This window comes from Salmo salar, chromosome 04, assembly GCF_965601325.2.
Source record: "Salmo salar chromosome 04, fSalSal1, whole genome shotgun sequence".
NCBI classification, from domain to species: domain Eukaryota; kingdom Metazoa; phylum Chordata; class Actinopteri; order Salmoniformes; family Salmonidae; genus Salmo; species Salmo salar.
The window spans coordinates 8706010-8731909 of NC_138294.1; the positions used below are offsets into that span (position 1 = coordinate 8706010).

General features: G+C 45.4%; 2 protein-coding genes across 6 annotated transcripts in view; one reads left to right on the top strand and one right to left on the bottom strand.

Annotated features, from left to right (window-relative positions):
• LOC106591483 (ETS-related transcription factor Elf-2) overlaps positions 1-1737 on the top strand; it is a 32295-nt gene extending 30558 nt beyond the window's left edge. For all 3 annotated transcript variants that reach the window (XM_082974057.1, XM_082974058.1, XM_082974059.1), the window contains one exon: positions 105-1737. In XM_082974057.1, coding sequence (XP_082830183.1) covers positions 105-455 — 351 coding nt within the window. In that variant the 3' untranslated portion in view covers positions 456-1737. The remainder of the gene's footprint in view (positions 1-104) is intronic.
• Positions 1738-2375: 638 nt separating this feature from the next.
• Positions 2376-25482, bottom strand: LOC106596388 (nocturnin). Of its 3 annotated transcripts, none has more exons than XM_045716295.2 (4): positions 25048-25482; positions 6487-6804; positions 5994-6325; positions 2376-5768 (listed from the first exon to the last, which is right to left on the bottom strand). In XM_045716295.2, exons 1-4 carry the CDS (start codon positions 25379-25381, stop codon positions 5241-5243), a joined length of 1512 nt encoding a protein of 503 aa, XP_045572251.2. In that variant the 5' UTR covers positions 25382-25482; the 3' UTR covers positions 2376-5240. The 3 variants fall into 3 exon arrangements, with proteins under 3 accessions (XP_045572251.2, XP_082830187.1, XP_045572252.1); XM_082974061.1 differs by lacking the exon at positions 25048-25482 and adding an exon at positions 24066-24200; XM_045716296.2 differs by lacking the exon at positions 25048-25482 and adding an exon at positions 10314-10858.
• Between the last annotated feature and the right edge of the window lie 418 nt (positions 25483-25900).

Consider the following 25900-nt stretch of genomic DNA (forward strand, 5'->3'; position numbering starts at 1 on the left):
AGACTTCAAATGTGTTTTTGTGTATTAATTTGTATTTATTTTTGTTACAAATTCAAACAACGTCTTCATTTATGTAATTACAAATTGTATCCCCTGTGACCAAGGTGATGAGGCTGGCTGTTCCCACAACGCTGCATCATCATCAACAACAGACACATCATATCGTCACGACGACGCAAGGTGGCGGGACCGGGACAGCAGTGGTCACCGTGACGACGACAGCCAATCAGAGCGCTCCGGTGGCGGCATCCCATATCATCAGCGGCATCATCAAGAGATCTGCCACGGCAATGAGAGAACCGCAGCAGCAAGCGAAGACGCTGACAGTTGAAACGGTGTCGGTACAGGCCCTTCCCGTCCAGACAACGTTACCGGAAGCACCGGAGATCATCCCGGTAGTCGTCCAATCAGAAGAGGTTCCGCCTGAGATCAAATCAGAAGATCCGGAGTGTTGAGGTCACAAGTACGGACACACACACACACACACACACACCTCATTGTTTGTACAGTTTTTGCCCAGATAGGAGTTTGTTCCTCTTTTTATACATGACAGTCTGAGAGACTATAAAGACCCACAACCACCTCTGATTTACCCTGGGGTGGTCTACCTTCCAACCACAGCCTCATCTCTATGGAGACCCAGAATGCATCCCAAATGGCGCCCTATTCCCTATACAGTACACTACTTCTGTAGGGAATAGGGTGTCATTTGAGTCGTACAATACTGTAGGACACCCAGCCAACATAGGAACCCAGCAATGACTTTTGAAAAGGGAAGAATGTCCTTCAGAAAAAGGGACCAAGTCAAACTTAAATCACTACATGTTCTGTTTCTGGCAGACGAGACACTAGCTAACTAAGCTACAACGAAAAACGCAAACTTAACAGACAAAACGAGAACACTAAAAAAAAGGCTCATTATAAAAACCAAAAAATGTGAACCGGTAAGGAGGGAGGGGGTTTGTATAGAAATGTTTCTGTGTACAACCAGCATTTTATTTGCCTAATCACTGTGCAGATTCCTGGTGCATAAACAAACCACACGAAAGACGGGGCTGTTCTAGGATCAGCTCTTACAAGGGGGAAATAAAAAGCGAAAGGGACTTTATATGTATATAACTATTATACAGTTTAGGGGAATTAAATTCAAAACAAAACAACCTTAGAATGATGTTTTTATTTTTCATTCATTGTTTATAAGATAAGCAGATCTAGCTTTTTTTTGTATTACGGTTTCTTGACCTTTTGATACCTTGTACCAACACAGTGTTATAAAACAATATAGCAACACCATTCTTCTATTATAGTTTGAAGCCCAGGTCCGTGCATGTGGGTTGGTTGCAGGGTTTGGCGTCAAATCCGTTTCAATTCAGGAAGTAGACTGAAATTCCAATTCTCTTCAATGATAAAAACAAAATGGCATCGTCTGAAATGGAATTGACTCCAACCCTGGTTGGTTCTAGTAGGCCTTGACCACATCTACTTCCCCATGGTAACTGTCTCTAGGGTGACTGCCTGCAGCTTTTGTAAACGAAAGCTCGCCAGCATGAACTTCTCGTCAGCCATCTTGGCTCTGCCCCCTACATTTGTTAGTTGTATGAAGAGGGAGAAAGCTGTTCGGACTGAACTAGTTTGTATATTCAACATTTGAAGTATATTCTATTTTGTTGTACTCTTGTTTCAAAGTGTATTCAAGTAGATTTTACTGAAATATAAAAAAAAAACATTTGAATTAAACTATTTTCTGTTTTGTCTTTTGTTTAATGAAATTATGCTCTTCCAAAGGCGATGTTCCTGCATTTGCGGTAAATGCTCTTGTTGGCTCAGACATTGGCCGTGTTAGAGAGAGACACACCACCAGGAAGCCTTCTCTCTGGGACCTGTTCCACTCTACATGCAGTGAAATACAACTAGTTCTAGTCTCTGTTGTATTTCACTGCATGTAGGTTGGAACAGGTCCCCTCTCTCTGACGGTTTTGACGCTCTCTAACACGGCCAATGTGGTTGCAGGGATTCTGTTTTTAAACAGTTCCATTCAGCATTTAACCACCAGGGTTTAATGGGAGGCAACAGACTGGCTTCAATGGCTCAACTGGTTGGTGCAGAGTTGACTATTCACCACCCGCCTGACTTCCAAACGACTGCAATGTACTTAGTTGTAATTCAGTGTGTAGATGGAGTACGGTACCATTTAATCAGACTTCTAGACGTTACTATGTTGTAGTTAATATCCACGTTTCACTTGCTGGTGATGATGGTTAACTAGTTCTAAATGGATTGTTCCACAACTTACCACCAGGGGGCATTGGATGGCATTTAAACTGGTGAGGTAGAAAGTGATTTATAATGCCTAGAACACCACACAGAGACAGAAGAAAATGGCAGATTATTTTATTGCACATAGTCTGACAGCTTGAATATAAAACTACTGTCCTGCATGTTATCCTGGGACTGATGCTCATGGACTGGAAATAACAGTATGCATGTAGTCTTGTGTGGGTCAGTTGGTACGTGGCACCATGGTTTCCCACAGGGGCCACCCATACAATGTATAGACACACTACTGTAAGTTTGCTTTGGATAAAATACATCTAGATACTTTTTATTACAAATTAAATGTACCGTGGTGGTACGCTCACCCCCAGCTGAACGTTCAGATAGAAATATGCTATGTAGAACAAACATGCATCTCTGACATATACAATAAGGAATCACATTGGCTCTATTTAGTGGTATTTCTATCTGCAACGTTCAATAACGTGTTTGTACTGAACATGGCCCTGGTACAAGTAGGTATTAATGACACACCTGACCAGTATTAGACCAGAAAAGGACAGATACCCACACAGTGCATTTGGAAGTATTCAGACACGTTTACTTTTTCCACATTTTGATTCTAAACTGTATTACTTTTCATCAATCTACACACAATACCCTGTAATGACAACCTGTTTTTGCTTTAAGACATTTTTGCTAATTTATTACAAATAATTCATAAGTATTCAAACTCTTTACTCAGTACTTTGTTGAAGCACCTTTGGCAGCGATTACAGCCTCAAGTCTTCTTGAGTATGACGCTACAAGCTTGACACACCTGTATTTGGGAGTTTCTCCCATTCTTCTCTGCAGGTCAAATGTATTTATATAGCCCTTCTTACATCAGCTGATATCTCAAAGTGCTGTACAGAAACCCAGCCTAAAACCCCAAACAGCAAGCAATGCAGGTGTAGAAGCACAGTGGCCAGGAAAAACTCCCTAGAAAGGCCAGAACCTAGGAAGAAACAGGCTATGAGGGGTGCAGATCCTCTCAAGCTCGGTCAGGTTGGATGGGGAGCGTCGCTGCACAGATATTTCAGGTCTCTCCAGAGATGTCCGATCAGGTTCAAGTCCGGGCTCTGGCTGGGCAACTCCTGCGTTGTCTTGGCTGTGTGCTTAGGGTCGTTGTCCTGTTGGAAGGTGAACCTTCGCCCCAGTCCGAGGTCCTGAGTGCTCTGGAGCAGGTTCATCAAGGATCAGTCTGTACTTTGTTCTGTTAATCTTTGACTATTCTCCCAGTCCCTGCCACTGAAAAACATCCCCACAGCATGATGCTGCCACCACCATGCTTTACCATAGGGATGGTGTCATTCATGCCAATGAGTTCAATCTTGGTTATCATGGTCAGAGTCCTTTAGGCAAACTCCAAGCGGGCTGTCATGTGCCTTTTACTGAGGAGTGGCTTCCGTCTGGTCACTACCATAAACGCCTGATTGGTGGAGTGCTGCAGAGATGATTGTCCTTCTGGAAGGTTCTCCAATCGCCACAGAGGAACTCTGGAGCTCTGTCAGAGTGACCATCGGGTTCTTGGTCACCTCCCCGACCAAGCCACTTCTCAACCAATTGCTCAGTTTGGCTGTGCGGCCAGCTCTAGGAAGAGTCTTGGTGGTTCCAAACTTCTTCCATTTAAGAATGATGGAGGCCACTGTGTTCTTGGGGACCTTCAATGCTGCAGAAATGTTTAGATACCCTTCCCCAGATCTGAACCACGACACAATCCTGTCTCGGAGCTCTATGGACAATTCCATTGTCGTCAACTGCAGGACTTTATATAGACAGGTGTGCCTTTCCAAATCATGTACAATCAATGTAATTTACCACAGGTGGACTCCAAACAAGTTGTAGAAACATCTCAATGGAAACCAGATGCACCTGAGCTCAATTTCAAGGCCCATAGCAAAGTATTGCTATAAATAAGGTATTTCTAAAAACCTGTTTTTGCTTTGTCTTGTGAGGTATTGTGTGAAGATTGGGGTTAAAACATTAATTTAATCAATTTTAGAATAAGGCTGTAATGTAACAAAATGTTGAAAAAAGTAAAGGTGTCTGAATACTTCCCGAATGCACTGTATACTTCAGAATATTTAGGCTAGTTAGCCGGCTAACTCCTTGATCCTGCTCTGTACTATTACCCTGCTGAATTGAAGCAGCCCAGGACAAGTAGAACCATTGAGTTGGATAGTACAAACAGCAGGTAGGGTGCAATCATCAGTGTCAAGAGGTACAACAACAGCACCTATACTGTAGACAGGCACCATAGAGCCTAGTTTCAGCAGTCTGTCCAGTCCATTCCTCTTGGTCTCTCCTTCATTCAGAGTGTTTTAGTCAATGAAAACATGACTTCTGAAAAGTAAGCTCACACCAGAGGGTAGTCTCCTCCCTCTTTCCCTCCTGTTCTCCAGTCATCATACCCCAGAGATGGGTTCGGACTCTGAGGGATAGTGGCGCTTCTGTTCCCTCCATCCTTCCATCCCTCGTTCTGTTCCCTCCATCCCTCGTTCTGCCACTCCATCCTTCCATCCCTCATTCTGTTCCCTCCATCCTTCCAACCCTCGTTCTGTTCCCTCCATCCTTCCAACCCTCGTTCTGTTCCCTCCATCCCTCGTTCTGCCACTCCATCCTTCCATCCCTCGTTCTGTTCCCTCCATCCTTCCAACCCTCCTTCTGTTCCTTCCATCCCTCGTTCTGCCACTCCATCCTTCCATCCCTCGTTCTGCCACTCCATCCTTCCATCCCTCGTTCTGCCACTCCATCCTTCCATCCCTCGTTCTGTTCCCTCCATCCTTCCAACCCTCCTTCTGTTCCTTCCATCCCTCGTTCTGCCACTCCATCCTTCCATCCCTCGTTCTGCCACTCCATCCTTCCATCCCTCGTTCTGCCACTCCATCCTTTGAATTGTCAATCAAGTGTCCATATGATCCTCTTCACTCCTCCTCCTTTTTAAAGCTGAAGTCACACACCAGCGAGAGGTGATCGGAGGGGTAGTTGTACGACGGAAGCCTGTTAGGGCCAATCTGTTCCTCTGTAGGCATATCCAACACGGCGTCCACACGGAAAGCTTCTCTAGAGTACCAGATATAATCCAATGTGGTACAACATTCTCCCGTCGGTCGGATCTTCCACGTGGTATAGGCCGGTTCCGAAAGCCCGTCCCGGCTTAACCGTTTATAGGCCGAGTCAAGGATCAACGGCGACGAGGCGAAACGTTGGTAGACGTCCTCGGAAGGCACAGCGTTGAAGTCCCCGCAGACAAGGAGAGGGGTGTCTGGGGCGATGCCTATGGGACCCGAAGGACCCCCTGGTGATTGGGTGAGGGTGGTGAGGTTCCGGAGAAGGTCGGAACCCTGGGCGCTACGGAGACGTTCCCAGCCGCTCCGGGCTTTGAGGTGCGTCACGGCAACACACAGCCGCCGGCCTGTCACCCTGCAACGCAGCGTCGTGACGACCGCCACCTGTAGGGAAGACGATGGCATAAAACAGTTAAGGGTTACGGTCTAGTCAGTATTTCTAACAATCTACACAAAAAGTAGCTGTCCAGGAGGAGGGTTGACCTCTCTTGCCTGTTATGAAATAGGATCCTGTTGGAATCCTTCATTCCTTGAGGTAATCATATTACGGTCAGACCAGTGATTACTTCAAAGAAGAAAGGACAGTTAAACTAGCATAGCTTTACAAACCTGGTTGGTGGGTATTAAAACGGCACACAGCCGGACATTCACACTATCCACCAAGTCAAACCGGGCTTCATCATAGAACAGAGCACACCCATCCGGACCGTTGTTGCCCTCCACATCCAAACACGGAGACCAGGGCTTGGGGCAGAAGTTGCTGCGGTAACCCAGGCTGGCCAGGATTGGCTGGAAGGTGTCGTAGTAGTGGTCGACTTCCTGTAGACACAGGATGTGAGGTCGGTAGGTGAGGATCTCTTCTAGGATGAGGTATTTACGCTCCGCCCAGTTCAGTGCTTCCAGGGGACAGTTGACGAAACTGTCCATCCCTTCACCTAGAGCTGGAGGGAGAGAGAGAATTCATCTGTCAGTCTATTCATCCATCTCACTGTCCTTGATGCCAATTAAAATGAGCCATAATATACCATTTAATAACCCTGAATTAGATGAAACGTTCATGATTATTTTTGCTAAAGAAAGTCTTCAATAAAAAAACATTTACCTTGAGCCAGTATGTTCCACTGCATAACCCTGATGGTCCTCTGAGTGGCACTGTTGTCCACTTCCTCCCTGTCCACCTCTCCCTCCCCGGGGCAGATGAAGGCTCTGAGGAGGCGAGGAGGCCTGTCCCGTAGAGCCTCCTCACACTCCCTCAGCAGCTCCAGGGGGTCCGTGGGGTGCTCCGGGGGAGAGTGACACCCCTGGGAGGGGTGCTGGGGGTCCTGGTGATGGGCCAGCGGGGTGGTAGTGGTGCTGTTGTTGACTAGGGTCTGGGCCAGGGAGCTGTAGAGTCTACTGGCACCACTGCCCATTGGACAGACTGGAGAGAGAGGGTGTAGGGAGATAGAAAACATGATCATATGATATTTTACAGGACACTTTAGTCCAATACCAAGTTCCAAACTATTTTAACCACAACATAGAACCACACAAAGGGCCAACAAGGGTACCCCGAGGTTGATTCCATCCCAGAAATAGGTGTCAGTCTCTAGGGAGAAGTCCTGCTAACCCTGGGCCTCACTCCCCACGTGCCTGGTTCCTCACACTGTAACAGGGCCTAGTGTTGTACTGTTCCATGTCTACTGCTGTAGCAACACCAGCTGACACTTTTCCCTACACACTGATCTTAGGTCAGTTTTACCTCCAGCCCTTTATGGTTAAGGATTTGGGGAAGCTGATCCTAGATCTGTGCTTAAGGGTGACATTTATCTTCTCTCTCAATTCAGGGAGGATCCGACCAACCAAAACACACTAACCTAATCCCTTTGGTCAATCAGGAGTAAGTTCAAAGGTGAGATTGGGGTTGTTGCCAGGTGAAGGGGTAAAGGTCACCTATTGACTAGTCACTTGACTTGGAACAACATATTGACAACCTAAGCCTTTTTGTTTTCTACCTCAAATGTGGTTTTTTTTGCCCTAGAAAATTATCTGAATAGGACATCTATGGGTGGACTATCGGACGGTGTGTCTTTTTGCAAGGCAAATTGTGTGTGTGTGGTTCAGTTCATGTGCGGATACAGAAAGACTGCTTGTTAGCTGGCTGATGAGCCTTACCTTGTCCTTGGACAACAACAGTAGCTCTGTGTGCTTTGAGGGAGTGTGTGTGTCATCTCTGGTTTCATCCAGTCAGTGTATGTGTGTGTTTCATTCCTCCAAAGTGTGTGTTCTTTTGGCTCCGTCTCGCTCTCTCTCCACTTTGTCGGTCAATATATATGTGTGTGTGTGTGTGTGTGGTGTGTGTGTGTGTGTAGTATTTATTTCTCTGCTTTCAGTTTGTCAGTTCTTCTCTCTCAACTAGTCACATGCACCAGTGACCCTACAGCCCAGTTTGAAGTGACTGTGTGTGTGTGAGCGCCTGGACAGCAGTATGCTGTGTGCTGGGAGATAAACATGTCAGTGTCAGCTGACTGTGTTCCTCTCTTTGCCCTCTCTGGACACATGAACCAGTAAGGCTCAGTTTCTAGTAGGACTACATCTCCCAGCTCTCACATGAACCAGTCAGGCTCAGTTTATAGTAGGACTACATCTCCCAGCTCTCACATGAACCAGTAAGGCTCAGTTTATAGTAGGACTACATCTCCCAGCTCTCACATGAAGCAGTAAGGCTCAGTTTATAGTAGGACTACATCTCCCAGCTCTCACATGAAGCAGTCAGGCTCAGTTTCTAGTAGGACTACATCTCCCAGCTCTCACATGAAGCAGTCAGGCTCAGTTTATAGTAGGACTACATCTCCCAGCTCTCACATGAAGCAGTCAGGCTCAGTTTCTAGTAGGACTACATCTCGCAGCTCTCACATGAACCAGTAAGGCTCAGTTTCTAGTAGGACTACATCTCGCAGCTCTCGGTCTAATGGCAGCGTGTAGTTGGACTACCTCTCCCAGCTGTCATCTCTGTCTAGTCTTCATTGTTTCTAAATTCTAGTTTAACCTCTGATGGCCTTCAGTTGAACTGGATTAGCCTCATCTAGTCCCCTGACAGTATCTCTCTACCTCAATACTGATCTAGGGTCAGTATGGTTATTAACCTCATGAAGGTAAAGGGTTATGTCAGGGGAAGGGTGATCTGATCCTAGATCTGTGGTTAATGGAAACTCCTGAGTATCTATGAATGGTGAATCAACCCATATAAAAGGGGAAGGGTTAGCTGATCCTAACCGGTGTTTAGGCTCCGCATCTCAGTGCTAGAGGCATCACTACAGACCCTGGTTTGATCCCAGGCTGTATCACAACCGCTCGTGTTCGGGAGTCCCATAGGGCGGCGCACAATTGGCCCAGCGTTGTCCGGCTTAGGGGAGGGTTTGGCCGGGGTAGGCTGTCATTGTAAAATAAGAGTTTGTTCTTAACTGACTTGCCTAGTTAAATAAAGTTAAATAAAAAAGAATAATGTATGAGTAAATCAAAACATCAAACTATTAGGTAGGTTACTAAGCAACAAACAAGAAGACCTTTTGTTGACATTACCACTAAAACGCCATCTCTGTGACAAGACCAATGGCCATCCAGAAACAGTCAGTGGCCAGCAGTTTTATTACCTGCTGTTTGTTCTATTGCAAACTCCTGATTTCTGACGATCTCATACTGGCCCATATGCCCAGACGATCTCATACTGGCCCAGACGATCTCATACTGGCCCTGACGATCTCATGCTGGCCGTGACGATCTCATGCTGGCCGTGACGATCTCATACTGGCCCATATGCCCAGACGATCTCATACTGGCCCATATGCCCAGACGATCTCATACTGGCCCATATGCCCAGACGATCTCATACTGGCCCATATGCTCAGACGATCTCATACTGGCCCATATGCCCAGACGATCTCATACTGGCCCATATGCCCAGACGATCTCATACTGGCCCATATGCCCAGACGATCCCATACTGGCCCATATGCCCAGACGATCTCATACTGGCCCATATGCCCTGACGATCTCATACTGGCCCATATGTCCAGAGGACCCACCACATGTCCCTATCTGTTGCTCTGAGACCAGGACATGGCTGTTTACCAGGGTGTGATGACCAGGTGCATGGTCTAAACCAGAGCTATGGTAACCAGGTCAGACACAGTGATGGGATAAAGGTAGGGTTTAGCTCTTAAACAAATACTACATGTCGGTCTACATTTTCAGTGTGTGTGTGTGTCGGTCGCTGACAAATGAACCACATGCATCATATGGATATTTTCCAACAGGATCCCTTATCTCTGACTCCTTATCTAAACACATCTGAATCACTACTGCACCTCGTTCTGAAAGAATTCCTTCCATCTAACAATGAATGAGTTGCAGCTCTGAAGACTCATTACAGAAAGACAACAGAGCTTACATACAGAGAGATGTCACTAGCATACTAGTCCCTCGTTTCACCTTAACAGTGACCAAGACAGACAACTGTGTGCTTCCTAACCAACATAAAGGACGTTGTGTTGTCCCACTAGGGGCCCTAGCAAAGTCTGACCTTATTGGGTGAAACAGAACACCGGCACCCCTCCCCCAACGTCTCCCCCCTCAACCAAACAAGGATGAGACTACAACTTGAGAAAACAAACATCACACTACCCATTCTACCCAAACACTAGGATACACACAACAATATGAAGGAGAATTCATCCATTACCTTACAACAACCAGTAGCTCCATAAGTTCAATAAACACCAGTGATACTTGCAAGCGCAGTGTACTGGTTTTTCCTTTCAATTTACTGCCAGATCATTCCCAGGCATCTGCAACAAGTCACCTCAGACGGGCGAGAGCCTTTCCCATTACAACGACCAATATAAACCCGCTAACGTAAGAGTTTAATAAAGATACCACAGTCATGCTCACCCATAGTTTCCATCATTATAGTCTCTTGCTTCCTTGTATGTCTGACTGACAGTCTTGAGAAAGAACGGTCAGTAAATGTTGCAGAACTTCTGATAAACACTTGATGTGTTGTCTCTCGTCAAGTGTGTGAGAGACGTACTCGCTGTGTTTCTGAGTGAGCTCAATGTTCACTACACCTTATAACCCATAGGGAGGGAGGGAGAGAGAGATGAGGAGGGAGTGACGACAGCAGTCCGTATGAGGCGTCACTACAGATCATGTGCTTGGGGACAGGATATAATGCTGCACAATCTCCACCGCTGATTCACACACAGGGTGCGTTCTTGTATAAACAGACGTACACATAGGGAGGGTTATTTCACCACACTCACACACGCAAGGGTTGTGGTTTGGTTCATGACTATAGAGTTAACGGAATCAATGGCAGTCATTAGCAAACAGCCACTTCAGTGTCACACACAGTTCCTCAATATGTCCATAGATAGAACGGTGTCCCCAGATGCCCACAGACCTGTTGTATCTGCTCCTGACCACAGATGATGTAGGAAAAACACATTCATGCATTTCCTCATTTAAATTTTTCCACTTCATATTGGGTAATTGTCCTATCCTCTCCTATCATGTGTAATTGTCCTATCCTTTCCTATCATGTGTAGCTGTCCTATCCTCTCCTATCATGTGTAACTGTCCTATCCTATCCTGTTTTTCCACTTCATATTGTGTAATTGTCCTATCCTGTGTAACTGTCCTATCCTCTCCTATCATGTGTAATTGTCCTATCCTATCCTGTTTTTCCACTTCATATTGGGTAACTGTCTTATCCTCTCCTATCATGTGTAACTGTCCTATCCTGTGTAATTGTCCTATCCTCTCCTATCATGTGTAACTGTCCTATCGTGTGTAACTGTCCTATCCTCTCCTATCCTGCGTAATTGTCCTATCCTCTCCTATCATGTGTAACTGTCCTATCGTGTGTAACTGTCCTATCGTGTGTAATTGTCCTATCCTCTCCTATCCTGTGTAATTGTCCTATCCTCTCCTATCCTGTGTAACTGTCCTATCCTCTCCTATCCTGTGTAATTGTCCTATCCTCTCCTATCATGTGTAACTGTCCTATCCTGTGTAACTGTCCTATCCTCTCTTATCATGTGTAACTGTCCTATCCTGTGTAATTGTCCTATCCTCTCCTATCATGTGTAACTGTCCTATCCTCTCCTATCATGTGTAACTGTCCTATCCTGTAACTGTCCTATCCTCTCCTATCATGTGTAACTGTCCTATCCTGTGTAACTGTCCTATCCTGTGTAACTGTCCTATCCTCTCCTATCATGTGTAACTGTCCTATCCTCACCTATCCTGTGTAATTGTCCTATCCTCTCCTATCCTGTGTAACTGTCCTATCCTGTGTAACTGTCCTATCCTCTATCATGTGTAACTGTCCTATCGTGTGTAACTGTCCTATCCTGTGTAATTGTCCTATCCTCTGCTATCGTGTGTAACTGTCCTATCATGTGTAACTGTCCTATCCTCTCCTATCATGTGTAACTGTCCTATCCTGTGTAATTGTCCTATCCTCTCCTATCCTGTGTAATTGTCCTATCCTATCATGTGTAACTGTCCTATCGTGTGTAACGGTCCTATCCTCTCCTATCCTGTGTAATCGTCCTATCCTCTCCTATCGTGTGTAACTGTCCTATCATGTGTAATTGTCCTATCCTCTCCTATCATGTGTAACTGTCCTATCCTGTGTAATTGTCCTATCCTCTCCTATCATGTGTAACTGTCCTATCCTGTGTAATTGTCCTATCCTGTGCAACTGTCCTATCGTGTGTAATTGTCCTATCGTCTCCTATCCTGTGTAATTGTCCTATCGTCTCCTATCCTGTGTAATTGTCCTATCCTCTCCTATCATGTGTAACTGTCCTATCCTCTCCTATCATGTGTAACTGTCCTATCCTGTGTAATTGTCCTATCCTCTCCTATCTTGTGTAACTGTCCTATCGTGTGTAATTGTCCTATCGTCTCCTATCCTGTGTAACTGTCCTATCGTGTGTAACTGTCCTATCCTCTCCTATCCTGCGTAATTGTCCTATCCTCTCCTATCATGTGTAACTGTCCTATCGTGTGTAACTGTCCTATCGTGTGTAATTGTCCTATCCTCTCCTATCCTGTGTAATTGTCCTATCCTCTCCTATCCTGTGTAATTGTCCTATCCTCTCCTATCATGTGTAACTGTCCTATCCTGTGTAACTGTCCTATCCTCTCTTATCATGTGTAACTGTCCTATCCTGTGTAATTGTCCTATCCTCTCCTATCATGTGTAACTGTCCTATCCTCTCCTATCATGTGTAACTGTCCTATCCTGTAACTGTCCTATCCTCTCCTATCATGTGTAACTGTCCTATCCTGTGTAATTGTCCTATCATGTGTAACTGTCCTATCCTGTGTAACTGTCCTATCCTCTCCTATCATGTGTAACTGTCCTATCCTCACCTATCCTGTGTAATTGTCCTATCCTCTCCTATCCTGTGTAACTGTCCTATCCTGTGTAACTGTCCTATCCTCTCCTATCATGTGTAACTGTCCTATCGTGTGTAACTGTCCTATCGTGTGTAATTGTCCTATCCTCTCCTATCCTGTGTAATTGTCCTATCCTCTCCTATCCTGTGTAATTGTCCTATCCTCTCCTATCATGTGTAACTGTCCTATCCTGTGTAACTGTCCTATCCTCTCTTATCATGTGTAACTGTCCTATCCTGTGTAATTGTCCTATCCTCTCCTATCATGTGTAACTGTCCTATCCTCTCCTATCATGTGTAACTGTCCTATCCTGTAACTGTCCTATCCTCTCCTATCATGTGTAACTGTCCTATCCTGTGTAATTGTCCTATCATGTGTAACTGTCCTATCCTGTGTAACTGTCCTATCCTCTCCTATCATGTGTAACTGTCCTATCCTCACCTATCCTGTGTAATTGTCCTATCCTCTCCTATCCTGTGTAACTGTCCTATCCTGTGTAACTGTCCTATCCTCTATCATGTGTAACTGTCCTATCGTGTGTAACTGTCCTATCCTGTGTAATTGTCCTATCCTCTGCTATCGTGTGTAACTGTCCTATCCTGTGTAATTGTCCTATCCTCTGCTATCGTGTGTAACTGTCCTATCATGTGTAACTGTCCTATCCTCTCCTATCATGTGTAACTGTCCTATCCTGTGTAATTGTCCTATCCTCTCCTATCCTGTGTAATTGTCCTATCCTATCATGTGTAACTGTCCTATCGTGTGTAACGGTCCTATCCTGTGTAATTGTCCTATCCTCTCCTATCCTGTGTAATCGTCCTATCCTCTCCTATCGTGTGTAACTGTCCTATCATGTGTAATTGTCCTATCCTCTCCTATCATGTGTAACTGTCCTATCCTGTGTAATTGTCCTATCCTCTCCTATCATGTGTAACTGTCCTATCCTGTGTAACTGTCCTATCGTGTGTAATTGTCCTATCGTCTCCTATCCTGTGTAATTGTCCTATCGTCTCCTATCCTGTGTAATTGTCCTATCCTCTCCTATCATGTGTAACTGTCCTATCCTCTCCTATCATGTGTAACTGTCCTATCCTGTGTAATTGTCCTATCCTATCTTGTGTAACTGTCCTATCGTGTGTAATTGTCCTATCGTCTCCTATCCTGTGTAACTGTCCTATCCTCTCCTATCCTGTGTAACTGTCCTATCCTCTCCTATCCTGTGTAACTGTCCTATCCTCTCCCATCCTGTGTAACTGTCCTATCGTGTGTAACTGTCCTTTCCTCTCCTATCATGTGTAACTGTCCTATCCTCTCCTATCATGTGTACAGTGAGGGAAAAAAGTATTTGATCCCCTGCTGATTTTGTACATTTGCCCACTGACAAAGAAATGATCAGTCTATCATTTTAATGGTAGGTTTATTTGAACAGTGAGAGACAGAATAACAACAAAAATATCCAGAAAAACGCATGTCAAAAATGTTATAAAATGATTTGCATTTTAATGAGGGAAATAAGTATTTGACCCCTCTGCAAAACCTGACTTTGTACTTGGTGGCAAAACCCTTGTTGGCAATCAGAGGCCCCATGTCCCATCCTATTATGTGTAACTGTCCTAATCTCGCCTATCGTGTGTAACTGTCCTATCCTATCATGTGTAATTGTCCTATCCTCTGTGTTTACTGTATCCGTAAATTCTACTGTCTATCTTGTCTATTGCCGGCAGCACCATTTCACCAAGCCAGATGGTATCAAGGAGATTCTGATATGGATGCCTACATGTGACAATGAATCAATGTTACTAAAAACAAGTCATGTTTTGATCTGCTCTCCACTGACTCGTAATATTTCCTAGGAATTGAGGAAGAAGCATTAAATATATACAGACAGGTCTGCACAAATGCAGAGGGCTGGTTTCCCAGACACGTATTAAGCCCATATCATTGGGCCTTGAAGACTAAAAAGCTTAATGGAGAATCTCCATCCAAAGTGCTTTTAAAAAGGCCCAGTGCAGTCAAAATTCTGTTTTGTATCATATTGTACAACAGCTGATGAAACTAACATTGTAAAATTCTGAAAGAATGTGATCAGTGTTATTTCCACGATAACAACAGCCACCAGTAGCACGCGCTCCAGCAGGTATATCTCACTGGTCACCATAACAACACCCACCCGCAGCACGCGCTCCAGCAGGTATATCTCACTGGTCATCATAACAACACCCACCCGTAGCACGCGCTCCAGCAGGTATATCTCACTGGTCATCATAACAACACCCACCAGTAGCACGCGCTCCAGCAGGTATATCTCACTGGTCATCATAACACCCACCCGCAGCACGCGCTCCAGCAGGTATCTCTCACTGGTCACCATAACACCACCCACCCGCAGCACGCGCTCCAGCAGGTATATCTCACTGGTCACCATAACAACACCCACCCGTAGCACGCGCTCCAGCAGGTATATCTCACTGGTCATCATAACACCCACCCGCAGCACGCGCTCCAGCAGGTATCTCTCACTGGTCACCATAACACCACCCACCCGCAGCACGCGCTCCAGCAGGTATATCTCACTGGTCACCATAACAACACCCACCCGTAGCACGCGCTCCAGCAGGTATATCTCACTGGTCACCATAACAACACCCACCCGTAGCACACACTCCAGCAGGTATATCTCACTGGTCATCATAACACCACCCATCCGTAGCACGCGCTCCAGCAGGTATCTCTCACTGGTCACCATAACACCACCCACCCGTAGCACGCGCTCCAGCAGCTATCTCTCACTGGTCATCATAACACCACCCACCCGTAGCACGCGCTCCAGCAGCTATCTCTCACTGGTCATCATAACACCACCCACCCGTAGCACGCGCTCCAGCAGGTATATCTCACTGGTCATCATAACAACACCCACCCGTAGCACGCGCTCCAGCAGGTATATCTCACTGGTCACCATAACAACACCCACCTGTAGCACGCGCTCCAGCAGGTATATCTCACTGGTCACCATAACAACACCCACCTGTAGCACGCGCTCCAGCAGGTATATCTCACTGGTCATCCCCAAAGCCAACAGCTCCTTTGGCCGCAGTTCTCTGCTGCCAATGACTGGAACGAACTGCAAAAATAGCTGAATGTGGAGACTTATATTTCCCTCACTAACTTTAAACATCAGCTATCTGAGCAGCTTACCGATCACTGCAGCTGTACATAGCCCATCTGTAAACAGCCCACCCAATCTACCTACCTCATCCCCATATTGTTTTTATTTACTTTTCTGCACACCAGTATTTCTACTTGCTCATCATCTGCTCATCTATCACTCCAGTGTTAATTTGCTAAATTGTAATTACTTTTCTACTATGGCCTATTTATTGCCTTACCTCCTCACGCCATTTGCACACACTGTATATAGATTTTATTTTTCTCTATTGTGTTATTGACTGTATGCTTGTTTATTCCATGTGTAACTCTGTTGTTTATGTCGCGCTGCTTTGCTTTATCTTGGCCAGGTCTCAGTTGTAAATGAGAACTTGTTCTCAACTGGCCTACCTGGTTAAATAATAATACAAATCGTTGCTGGTTGAAAATACAACACAGGACCTTCTAAACAGCAGGTTTCGGCTTGTCTGGTGACATCACCAGGCAGTATAAGTTAAAAGACCAATAACAAAGAGTTCCATACCTCTCTGCCAATAAAAAGGTCGTATTGAAGTTAAATATCCCTCCCATTAGGTCACTCACTCAGAACGCTCTCAGGCAGTCTTAGTAATACTCCTGCTTGAGACATTTCTTTTAGGAAAAAACTGTTTGTTTTTTTACCTTTTTAATGGAAAACTATTACAGTAAGGAACTTAATTGTTACCCAGAAAGGATTTGATATTAGGATAATAACGGCATCATTGGGCCTTTAAGTCCAGGACTAGGCTTAATATGTGTCTGGGAAACCAGCCCAGAGTGTATAGGGCTAGGGATTGGTTTGGGACTGGGCAGCTGTGTTCAGGATATGACCAACAACCACATTGCCCTACTTCAATGACTGTCTGGATTTTTCATTTGTTTACGTGATGTAGTTTTTCAGATGTCATGTTGTGTTAACGGAGACAAGGGCATTTCAGAGCAGTAGACAGACAGACGGGCATATCAGAGCAGACAGACAGACAGACAGACGGGCATATCAGAGCAGAAGCCAGACATAGAGAGAAGGGCATATCAGAGAAGACAGTGTGAGAAGGTTACATCAGAGAAGCAGAGGGGATGGAACACACAGTACACTGCCAGGGTGGAAATGTCAATGTGTCACACACGGATAAAGTGACACTGTCTGAGTGAACATCTCTCTGAGACGGTGTATGTGTACTGTGTGTGCCTGTGAGAGAGAGTACATACCTGTGTCCTTCACTCAAATGCCAGACAATTTTCCACTGGCTTACCTGCTCATGTCATATCTATACCACTTGGCCCTAATATAGAAGTTAATAGACCAATTAACTCATATATAACATACATACATACATACTTGAAGTCGGAAGTTAAACTGAGTTTAAATGTATTTGGTTTTCACAATTCCTAACATTTAATCCTAGTAAGAATTCCCTGTCTTAGGTCAGTTAGGATCACCACTTTATTTTAAGAATGTGAAATGTCAGAATAATAGTAGAGAGAATGATTTATTTCTGCTTTTATTTATTTCATCACATTCCCAGTGGGTCAGAAGTTTACATACACTCAATTAGTATTTGGTAGCATTGCCTTTAAATTGTTTAACTTGGGTCAAACGTTTCAGGTAGCCTTCACCAAGCTTCCCACAATAAGTTGGGTGAATTTTGGCCCATTCCTCCTGACCGAGCTGGTGTAACTGAGTCAGGTTTGTAGGCCTCCTTGCTCGCACACACTTTTTCAGTTCTGCCCACATATTTTCAATAGGATTGAGGTCAGGGCTTTGTGATAGCCACTCCAATACCTTGACTTTGATGTCCTAGTGGAATAGATGGGTCTAGTCTAGCTATATCTAGGGCCTAGTGGTATATATGGGTGTAGACTAGCTATATCTAGGGCCTAGTGGTATATATGGGTGTAGTCTAGCTATATCTAGGGCCTAGTGGTATAGATGGGTGTAGTCTTATATCAAGGGCCTAGTTATAGATGGGTGTAGTCTAGTGGTATAGATAGGTGTAGTCTAGCTATATCTAGGGCCTAGCGGTATAAATGGGTGTAGTCTAGCCATATCTAGGGCCTAGCGGTATAAATGGGTGTAGTCTAGTTATAACTAGGCCCTAGATATAACTACACCCATCTATACCACTAGGCCTAGATATAACTAGACTACACCCATCTATACCACTAGGCCCTAGTTATAACTAGACTACACCCATCTATTCCACTAGGCCCTAGATATAACTAGACTACACCCATCTATTCCACTAGGCCCTAGATATAGCTAGACTACACCCATCTATACCACTAGGCCCTAGATATGGCTAGACTACACCCATTTATACCGCTAAGCCCTAGATATGGCTAGACTACACCCATTTATACCGCTAGGCCCTAGATATAGCTAGTCTACACCCATCTATACCACTAGGCCCTAGATATAGCTAGTCTACACCCATCTATACCCTAGGCCCTAGATATAACTAGACTACACCCATCTATACCACTAGGCCCTAGATATAGCTAGACTACACCCATATATACCACTAGGCCCTAGATATAGCTAGACTACACCCATCTATACCACTAGGCCCTAGATATAGCTAGACTAGACCCATCTATACCACTAGGCCCTAGATATAGCTAGTCTACACCCATCTATACCACTAGGCCCTAGATATAGCTAGACCACACCCTTAGGACCAAACGTTGGCTGGCCATATAAATTATGGTTAACACTGATACTGCTTGACTGCCCACACAGAAATCAATGTTTCTTGTAGTGACACATGACGTGAGAGATACTCAACAGTTCCCAAAGCCACTCTACAATCATGACAACCAGTCGGCCCGGCAACCTAGAGGTAATACTAGTTCCGTCCATCTCACACCAGGTCTCATACCTACAGAGATCAGGATGTCAGTCTAAGAAGGATGTCTTAGCTGTTCCATCCATTGTCTACAAAACAAACATTCCGGCTATGTTGTAGAATTCCAGAATAGAGCACTGCTGGGAATGTCTTCTGAAATCAAATACACTGCACTCCATTCTACAATACAGGTTTCCAAAACATAACCACTACAATGTATTAAAACATAACTAATCCTCTGCTAGATTACACAACAGCTGCCTCAGATACACAGACATGGTGTGCCATCGCCTAGCTCTGGCTAACAGGCAGGCTTGAACAGGCCTGGTACTAACTGGGAGGGAACCAAAATATGTTCTGATTACTCAACTGTTACATAGCCCTCTATAAAAAGGACCAGAGCCAACAGGAGGCTGGGTATCAACCCAGTAACACAGCTAGCAGGTCTCTATTGGAGCACGGTGAGGGACGGGCCCAGTAACGCAGCTAGCAGGTCACTACTGGAGCACGGTGAGGGACGGGCCCAGTAACACAGCTAGCAGGTCTCTACTGGAGCACGGTGAGGGACGGGCCCAGTAACACAGCTAGCAGGTCTCTACTGGAGCACGGTGAGGGACGGGCCCAGTAACACAGCTAGCAGGTCACTACTGGAGCACGGTGAGGGACGGGCCCAGTAACACAGCTAGCAGGTCACTACTGGAGCACGGTGAGGGACGGGCCCAGTAACACAGCTAGCAGGTCACTACTGGAGCACGGTGAGGGACGGGCCCAGTAACGCAGCTAGCAGGTCACTACTGGAGCACGGTGAGGGACGGGCCCAGTAACACAGCTAGCAGGTCTCTACTGGAGCACGGTGAGGGACGGGCCCAGTAACACAGCTAGCAGGTCTCTACTGGAGCACGGCGAGGGACGGGCCCAGTAACACAGCTAGCAGGTCACTACTGGAGCACGGCGAGGGACGGGCCCAGTAACACAGCTAGCAGGTCTCTACTGGAGCACGGCGAGGGACGGGCCCAGTAACGCAGCTAGCAGGTCTCTACTGGAGCACGGCGAGGGACGGGCCCAGTAACGCAGCTAGCAGGTCTCTACTGGAGCACGGTGAGGGACGGGCCCAGTAACGCAGCTAGCAGGTCTCTACTGGAGCACTGTGAGGGACGGGCCCAGTAACGCAGCTAGCAGGTCTCTACTGGAGTACGGTGAGGGACGGGCCCAGTAACACAGCTAGCAGGTCTCTACTGGAGCACGGTGAGGGACGGGCCCAGTAACACAGCTGGCAGGTCTCTACTGGAGCACGGTGAGGGACGGGCCCAGTAACGCAGCTAGCAGGTCTCCAAAACCTTTAATTGTAACCGCTGGTCTAGTTCTACAAAAGGGCCAGATCAGCCTCCTACAGCGTTTCCACTGGGTGATCTAGACATCTGCCAGATCAGCCTCCTACAGCGTTTCCACTGGGTGATCTAGACATCTGCCAGATCGGCCTCCTACAGCGTTTCCACTGGGTGATCTAGACATCTGCCAGATCGGCCTCCTACAGCGTTTCCACTGGGTGATCTAGACATCTGCCAGATCGGCCTCCTACAGCGTTTCCACTGGGTGATCTAGACATCTGCCAGATCGGCCTCCTACAGCGTTTCCACTGGGTGATCTAGACATCTGCCAGATCGGCCTCCTACAGCGTTTCCACTGGGTGATCTAGACATCTGCCAGATCGGCCTCCTACAGCGTTTCCACTGGGTGATCTAGACATCTGCCAGATCGGCCTCCTACAGCGTTTCCACTGGGTGATCTAGACATCTGCCAGATCGGCCTCCTACAGCGTTTCCACTGGGTGATCTAGACATCTGCCAGATCGGCCTCCTACAGCGTTTCCACTGGGTGATCTAGACATCTGCCAGATCGGCCTCCTACAGCGTTTCCACTGGGTGATCTAGACATCTGCCAGATCGGCCTCCTACAGCGTTTCCACTGGGTGATCTAGACATCTGCCAGATCGGCCTCCTACAGCGTTTCCACTGGGTGATCTAGACATCTGCCAGATCGGCCTCCTACAGCGTTTCCACTGGGTGATCTAGACATCTGCCAGATCGGCCTCCTACAGCGTTTCCACTGGGTGATCTAGACATCTGCCAGATCGGCCTCCTACAGCGTTTCCACTGGGTGATCTAGACATCTGCCAGATCGGCCTCCTACAGCGTTTCCACTGGGTGATCTAGACATCTGCCAGATCGGCCTCCTACAGCGTTTCCACTGGGTGATCTAGACATCTGCCAGATCGGCCTCCTACTGCGTTTCCACTGGGTGATCTAGACATCTGCCAGATCGGCCTCCTACAGCGTTTCCACTGGGTGATCTAGACATCTGCCAGATCAGCCTCCTACAGCGTTTCCACTGGGTGATCTAGACATCTGCCAGATCAGCCTCCTACAGCGTTTCCACTGGGTGATCTAGATATCTACTAGATCATGGAAGGGATTTGCTCGTGGCTAAAATGATTAAGTAAGTTAGTTAGGTCGGCCACACTATAAAGGGCAGAGCCTACAACAGTGTTGCCACTAATAGGTTCTATCTGTCTCTAGAAAACTAAATTAAAAATGGGCCGGTTCCCGGACACTAATAAAGCCTAGTCCTGGACTAAAAAACACTTTCAATTGAGATTCTCTAATGAGCTTGCTTTTTAATCCAAGGCCTAAACACTATCCAGGAAACCACTCCCAAGACTGTTGTCAGAGTTCTGCCATGAACAACACAGGTCTGAAAGAGTCTGGCACCAACATGCAGGCCTACACTTCTTAGGAAAGTGTAGGGCAACAAGTTTGTTGAAGGCCCAGTGCAGTCAAAAACCTGATTTTCCTGGGTTTTATATACATTTCCACAATATGAGGTTGGAATAATACTGTGAATATGATGATAATGCCCTTTTAGTGATAGAGCTGTTTGAAAAGACCGGTGACATTTCAGCCTGTTTAGGTGGGATTGAGTTGTCCAGCAGGACAATGACCCTAAGCATACTGCTAAAGCAACACGAGTGGTTTAAGGGGGAAACATTTAAATGTCTTGGAATGGCCTAGTCAAAGCCCAGACCTCAATCCAATTGAGAATCTGTGGTATGACAAAGATTGCTGTACACCAGCGGAATCCATCCAACTTTAAGGAGCTCGAGCAGTTTTGCCTTGAAGAATGTGCAGAAATCCCAGTGTGCCAAGATTGAGACATACCCCAAGGGACTTGCAGCTGTAATTGCTGCAGAAGGTGGCTCTACAAAGTAGAGGTCGACCGATTATGATTTTTCAACGCTGATACCGATTATTGGAGGACCAAAAAAAGCCAATACCAATTGATCGGCTGATATTTATAATGACAATTACAATAATACTGAATGAACACTTATTTTAACTTAATACATCAATAAAATCAATTTAGTCTCAAATAATGAAACATGTTCAATTTGGTTTAAATAATGCAAAAACAAAAGTGTTGGAGAAGAAAGTAAAAGTGCAATATTTGCCATGTAAAAAAGCTAACGTTTAAGTTCCTTGCTCAGAACAGGAGAACATATGAAAGCTGGTGGTTCCTTTCAATATTCCCAGGTAAGAAGTTTTAGGTTGTAGTTATTATAGGACTATTTCTCTCTATACCATTTGTATTTCATATACCTTTGACTATTGGATGTTCTTATAGGCACTATAGTATTGCCACCCTAATCTCAGCAGTTGATAGGCTGTAAGTCATAAACAGCGCAATGCTTGAAGCACAGCAAAGAGCTGCTGGCAAATGCAGGAAAGTTCTGTTTGAATGAATGCTTACAAGCCTGCTGCTGCCTACCACCACTCAGTCAGACTGCTCTATCAAATCATACTTAATTATAATATCACACAAAAATACAAGCCTTAGGTCATTAATATGGTCAAATCCGGAAACTATCATTTCGAAAACAAAACGTTTCTTTTTTCAGTGAAATACGGAAACGTTCCGTATTTTTTCTAACGGGTGGCATCCCTAAGTCTAAATATTGCTGTTGCATTGCACAACCTTCAATGTTATGTCATAATTCTTGCAAATTAATTTCGGTCTTGGTTAGGAAGAAATGGTCTTCACACAGTTCGCAACGAGCCAGGCGGCCCAAACTGCTGCATATACCCTGACTCTGCTTGCACTGAACGCCAGAGAAGTGACACAATTTCCATAGTTTAAAGAAATTCATGTTAGCAGGCAATATTAACTAAATATGCAGGTTTAAAAATATATATTTGTGTATTGATTTTAAGAAAGGCATTAATGTTTATGGTTAGGTACACATTGGTACAACGACAGTGCTTTTTCGCTAATGCGCTTGTTAAATCATCACCCGTTTGGCGAAGTAGGCTGTGATTCGATGATAAATTAACAGGCACCGCATCGATTATATGCAACGCAGGACACGCTAGATAAACTAGTAATATCATCAACCATGTGTAGTTAACTAGTGATTATGTTAAGATTGATCGTTTTTTTATAAGATAAGTTTAATGCTAGCTAGCAGCTTACCTTGGCTCCTTGCTGCACTCGCGTAACAGGTAGTCAGCCTGCCACGCAGTCTCCTCGTGGAGTGCAATGTAATCGGTCATAATCGGTGTCCAAAAATGCCGATTGTTATGAAAACTTGAAATCGGCCCGAATTAGTCGGCCATTCCGATTAATCAGTCGCTCAAGTTCAGTTTTGTCTTGTTTGTTTCACAAAAAATATTGTGCATCTTCAAAGTGGTAGGCATGTTGTGTTTATCAAAATGATAACCCCCCCCCCCCAAACAAATCTATTTTAATTCCAGGTTATAAGGCAACAAAATAGGAAAAATTCCAAGGGGGTAAATACTTTGACAAGCCACTGTACATCAAACATTACATACAACATAATCTTACCCACAATCCCCAGAGAGAGAGAGAGAGCGAGAATAAAACAGCTTGCATGAGAGTAGGGTATTATTACATAACTATTCCAGAGCGCATGAAAAAAAGATAGAGAAAATGAAAGAGTTGAGCAACGGACCAACAGTAGAAGAGGTTAAACTTCAAAAACATGGTTAGAATCCTGGTAGCCAGGCTACTGTTGAAACGTTCTTTAAAAACATGGTTAGAATCCTGGTAGCCAGGCTACTGTTGAAACGTTCTTTAAAAACATGGTTAGAAACCTGGTAGACAGGCTACTGTTGAAACGTTATCTTACCAGACTGGAGCTATCGTTGCAGCTGTATCCTCAGCAGATTCACTGTGTGTGCGTTTCTTACTCCTGCCGTGCTGTGTGTGTCCAGTATGTATGTGTGTGTAGCTGTGTGTGTGTGGAGAAGCGTGGTAGCGCTGTGCTTTTCAACAGCTGCACTACAAGGTCATTGGAATGAGTCAGTGTGAAAACATGGGTTCTACTGCCACCTACTGGTGAACTGGAGAAACAGCAGCTATGTAAATGACGTTTAGGCATGTTGGCGCAGGGCCAGAGCAAAAGCCTCCACACGCAAAGGTGAGGTAGAGAACCAGGGGTAGCCTTTTCTAATCGGAGGCTGTGCTGGATGGATGTCTGCTTTTTCTCCAGCCCTTCTCGAACATACCTGACTCAAATCTATGAATCAAGCTCCTGGTGTTAGAGTAGGGCTGGAGCAAAAGCCTGCAGTTGCTGTCTGAAAGGAGGAGGAGAGCCTTTGAAGTAATGCCAGCGCTTTGGTGGTTAAATAATTGGAATGACTTTTGGAGTTTGTGGAACAAACATGCACATTCCCAACTTGCATAAATGGAGGCATTTATATATATATATATATTCTTATAGTTTAAGCGAGATTACCCCTGACATGAATCATAACATTGTTGCATTTTCTAATGTCTAATGTCAGCCCAAAGAAATGTTACCAGTTTGGCTTATCTCAACAACAGCAGTTAACTATATTGTAGTGACTTGAACCCAACACTTAGCGACCTCGTCAAAAGGTTGGACCTGTTTGCGTAACGGTTTTGATTTGACTTGGTTTCGAGTCCCAGTCGGGGCCACCCCCCGAATTTGCTACAATATCTAAGTTATACCTTTACATGATGCCCATCTTGAAATCAGTAAGAGAACATTTCAAACTTTAGCATTAGTCTTGGATAGTTAAGAGTAGATACACATTTTATAACTCGTTGAGTGATTGTACTGTAAAATTGTTACAAAACCAACTCACCGGTTATGGAACCTGCGGAGCATTTCTGCCATGTTTGGATCGCATGTTTCTTCCGTTTATTGTTAAGATTGCCGATGTGTGTCACCGAATAATAAGGAGAACCGGCCAGTGAATTCAGCAACCCCGGGTTCATCACCAGCATGCGGTGGGTGGGCGCACAGAAAGCCGGTAACTCTTTAGGCAGCGTCAGTTGACTACTTGACAGCGGTGACGCCGCAGGACTTTGACGATACATGGCGATTGCTGCGTTTGCCGGTGGTGGTTCCATCTCTTTTTCACCGGGGCTCTGCCCACCTGTGGGGTAATTACCGTTCATCTCCCTGTGTGCGTGCATGTCGTGGATCGGATTACCGGTTAAAAGGTATTCAAAAACGATGTTAACGTCTCTTTAGTCGTTTTGAGCCTTGTGAGATTGGGCAAAAAGCGAAACCTAAATTCTCCAGCTTCAGAAAAATGACACTTCCCGTCACTCTTTCGTAACTGGGGACTCTGCTTCTCCTTTCGTAATAACAGCAAGGCCTGCCAAGCGGGTTTGGCAGCGTGTCACTTAGTACAGAGGTTTTGTAACCACTTCTGATTCTGAAAGAAACCATATAAAACGCATATCGTGGTACTTGGGCAAATTCAAGGCATACAATTACATTTTAAATCCCTAAAAATAAATACTACATGGGTCTTAGTTTAATTTGCTTCCTCGATCACACCGACAGTGTTATGCATTTTGGTACACCATAAGTACCTTCATGTCCAATGGAACGTTGCGTTTGCCTTGCAGTGCGTTCTTTGTGGTGTATACGGTGACGTATGCGTCAAACCGTATGCGTCGACGGCTTGACAGAAATGGTAGCAGAAG

Bases quoted from the DNA above. Each gene is read 5' to 3' on its own strand.
- LOC106596388 (XM_045716295.2), bottom strand. From the start codon at position 25,381: ATGCACGCACACAGGGAGATGAACGGTAATTACCCCACAGGTGGGCAG. The intron at 6,805-25,047 runs GTGAGTTGGTTT...CTCTCTCTCCAG, and splicing joins CTCCGCAGGTTCCATAACCG to TCTGTCCAATGGGCAGTGGT. The intron at 5,769-5,993 runs GTTTGTAAAGCT...TCTTCCCTACAG, and splicing joins TTTTAATACCCACCAACCAG to GTGGCGGTCGTCACGACGCT.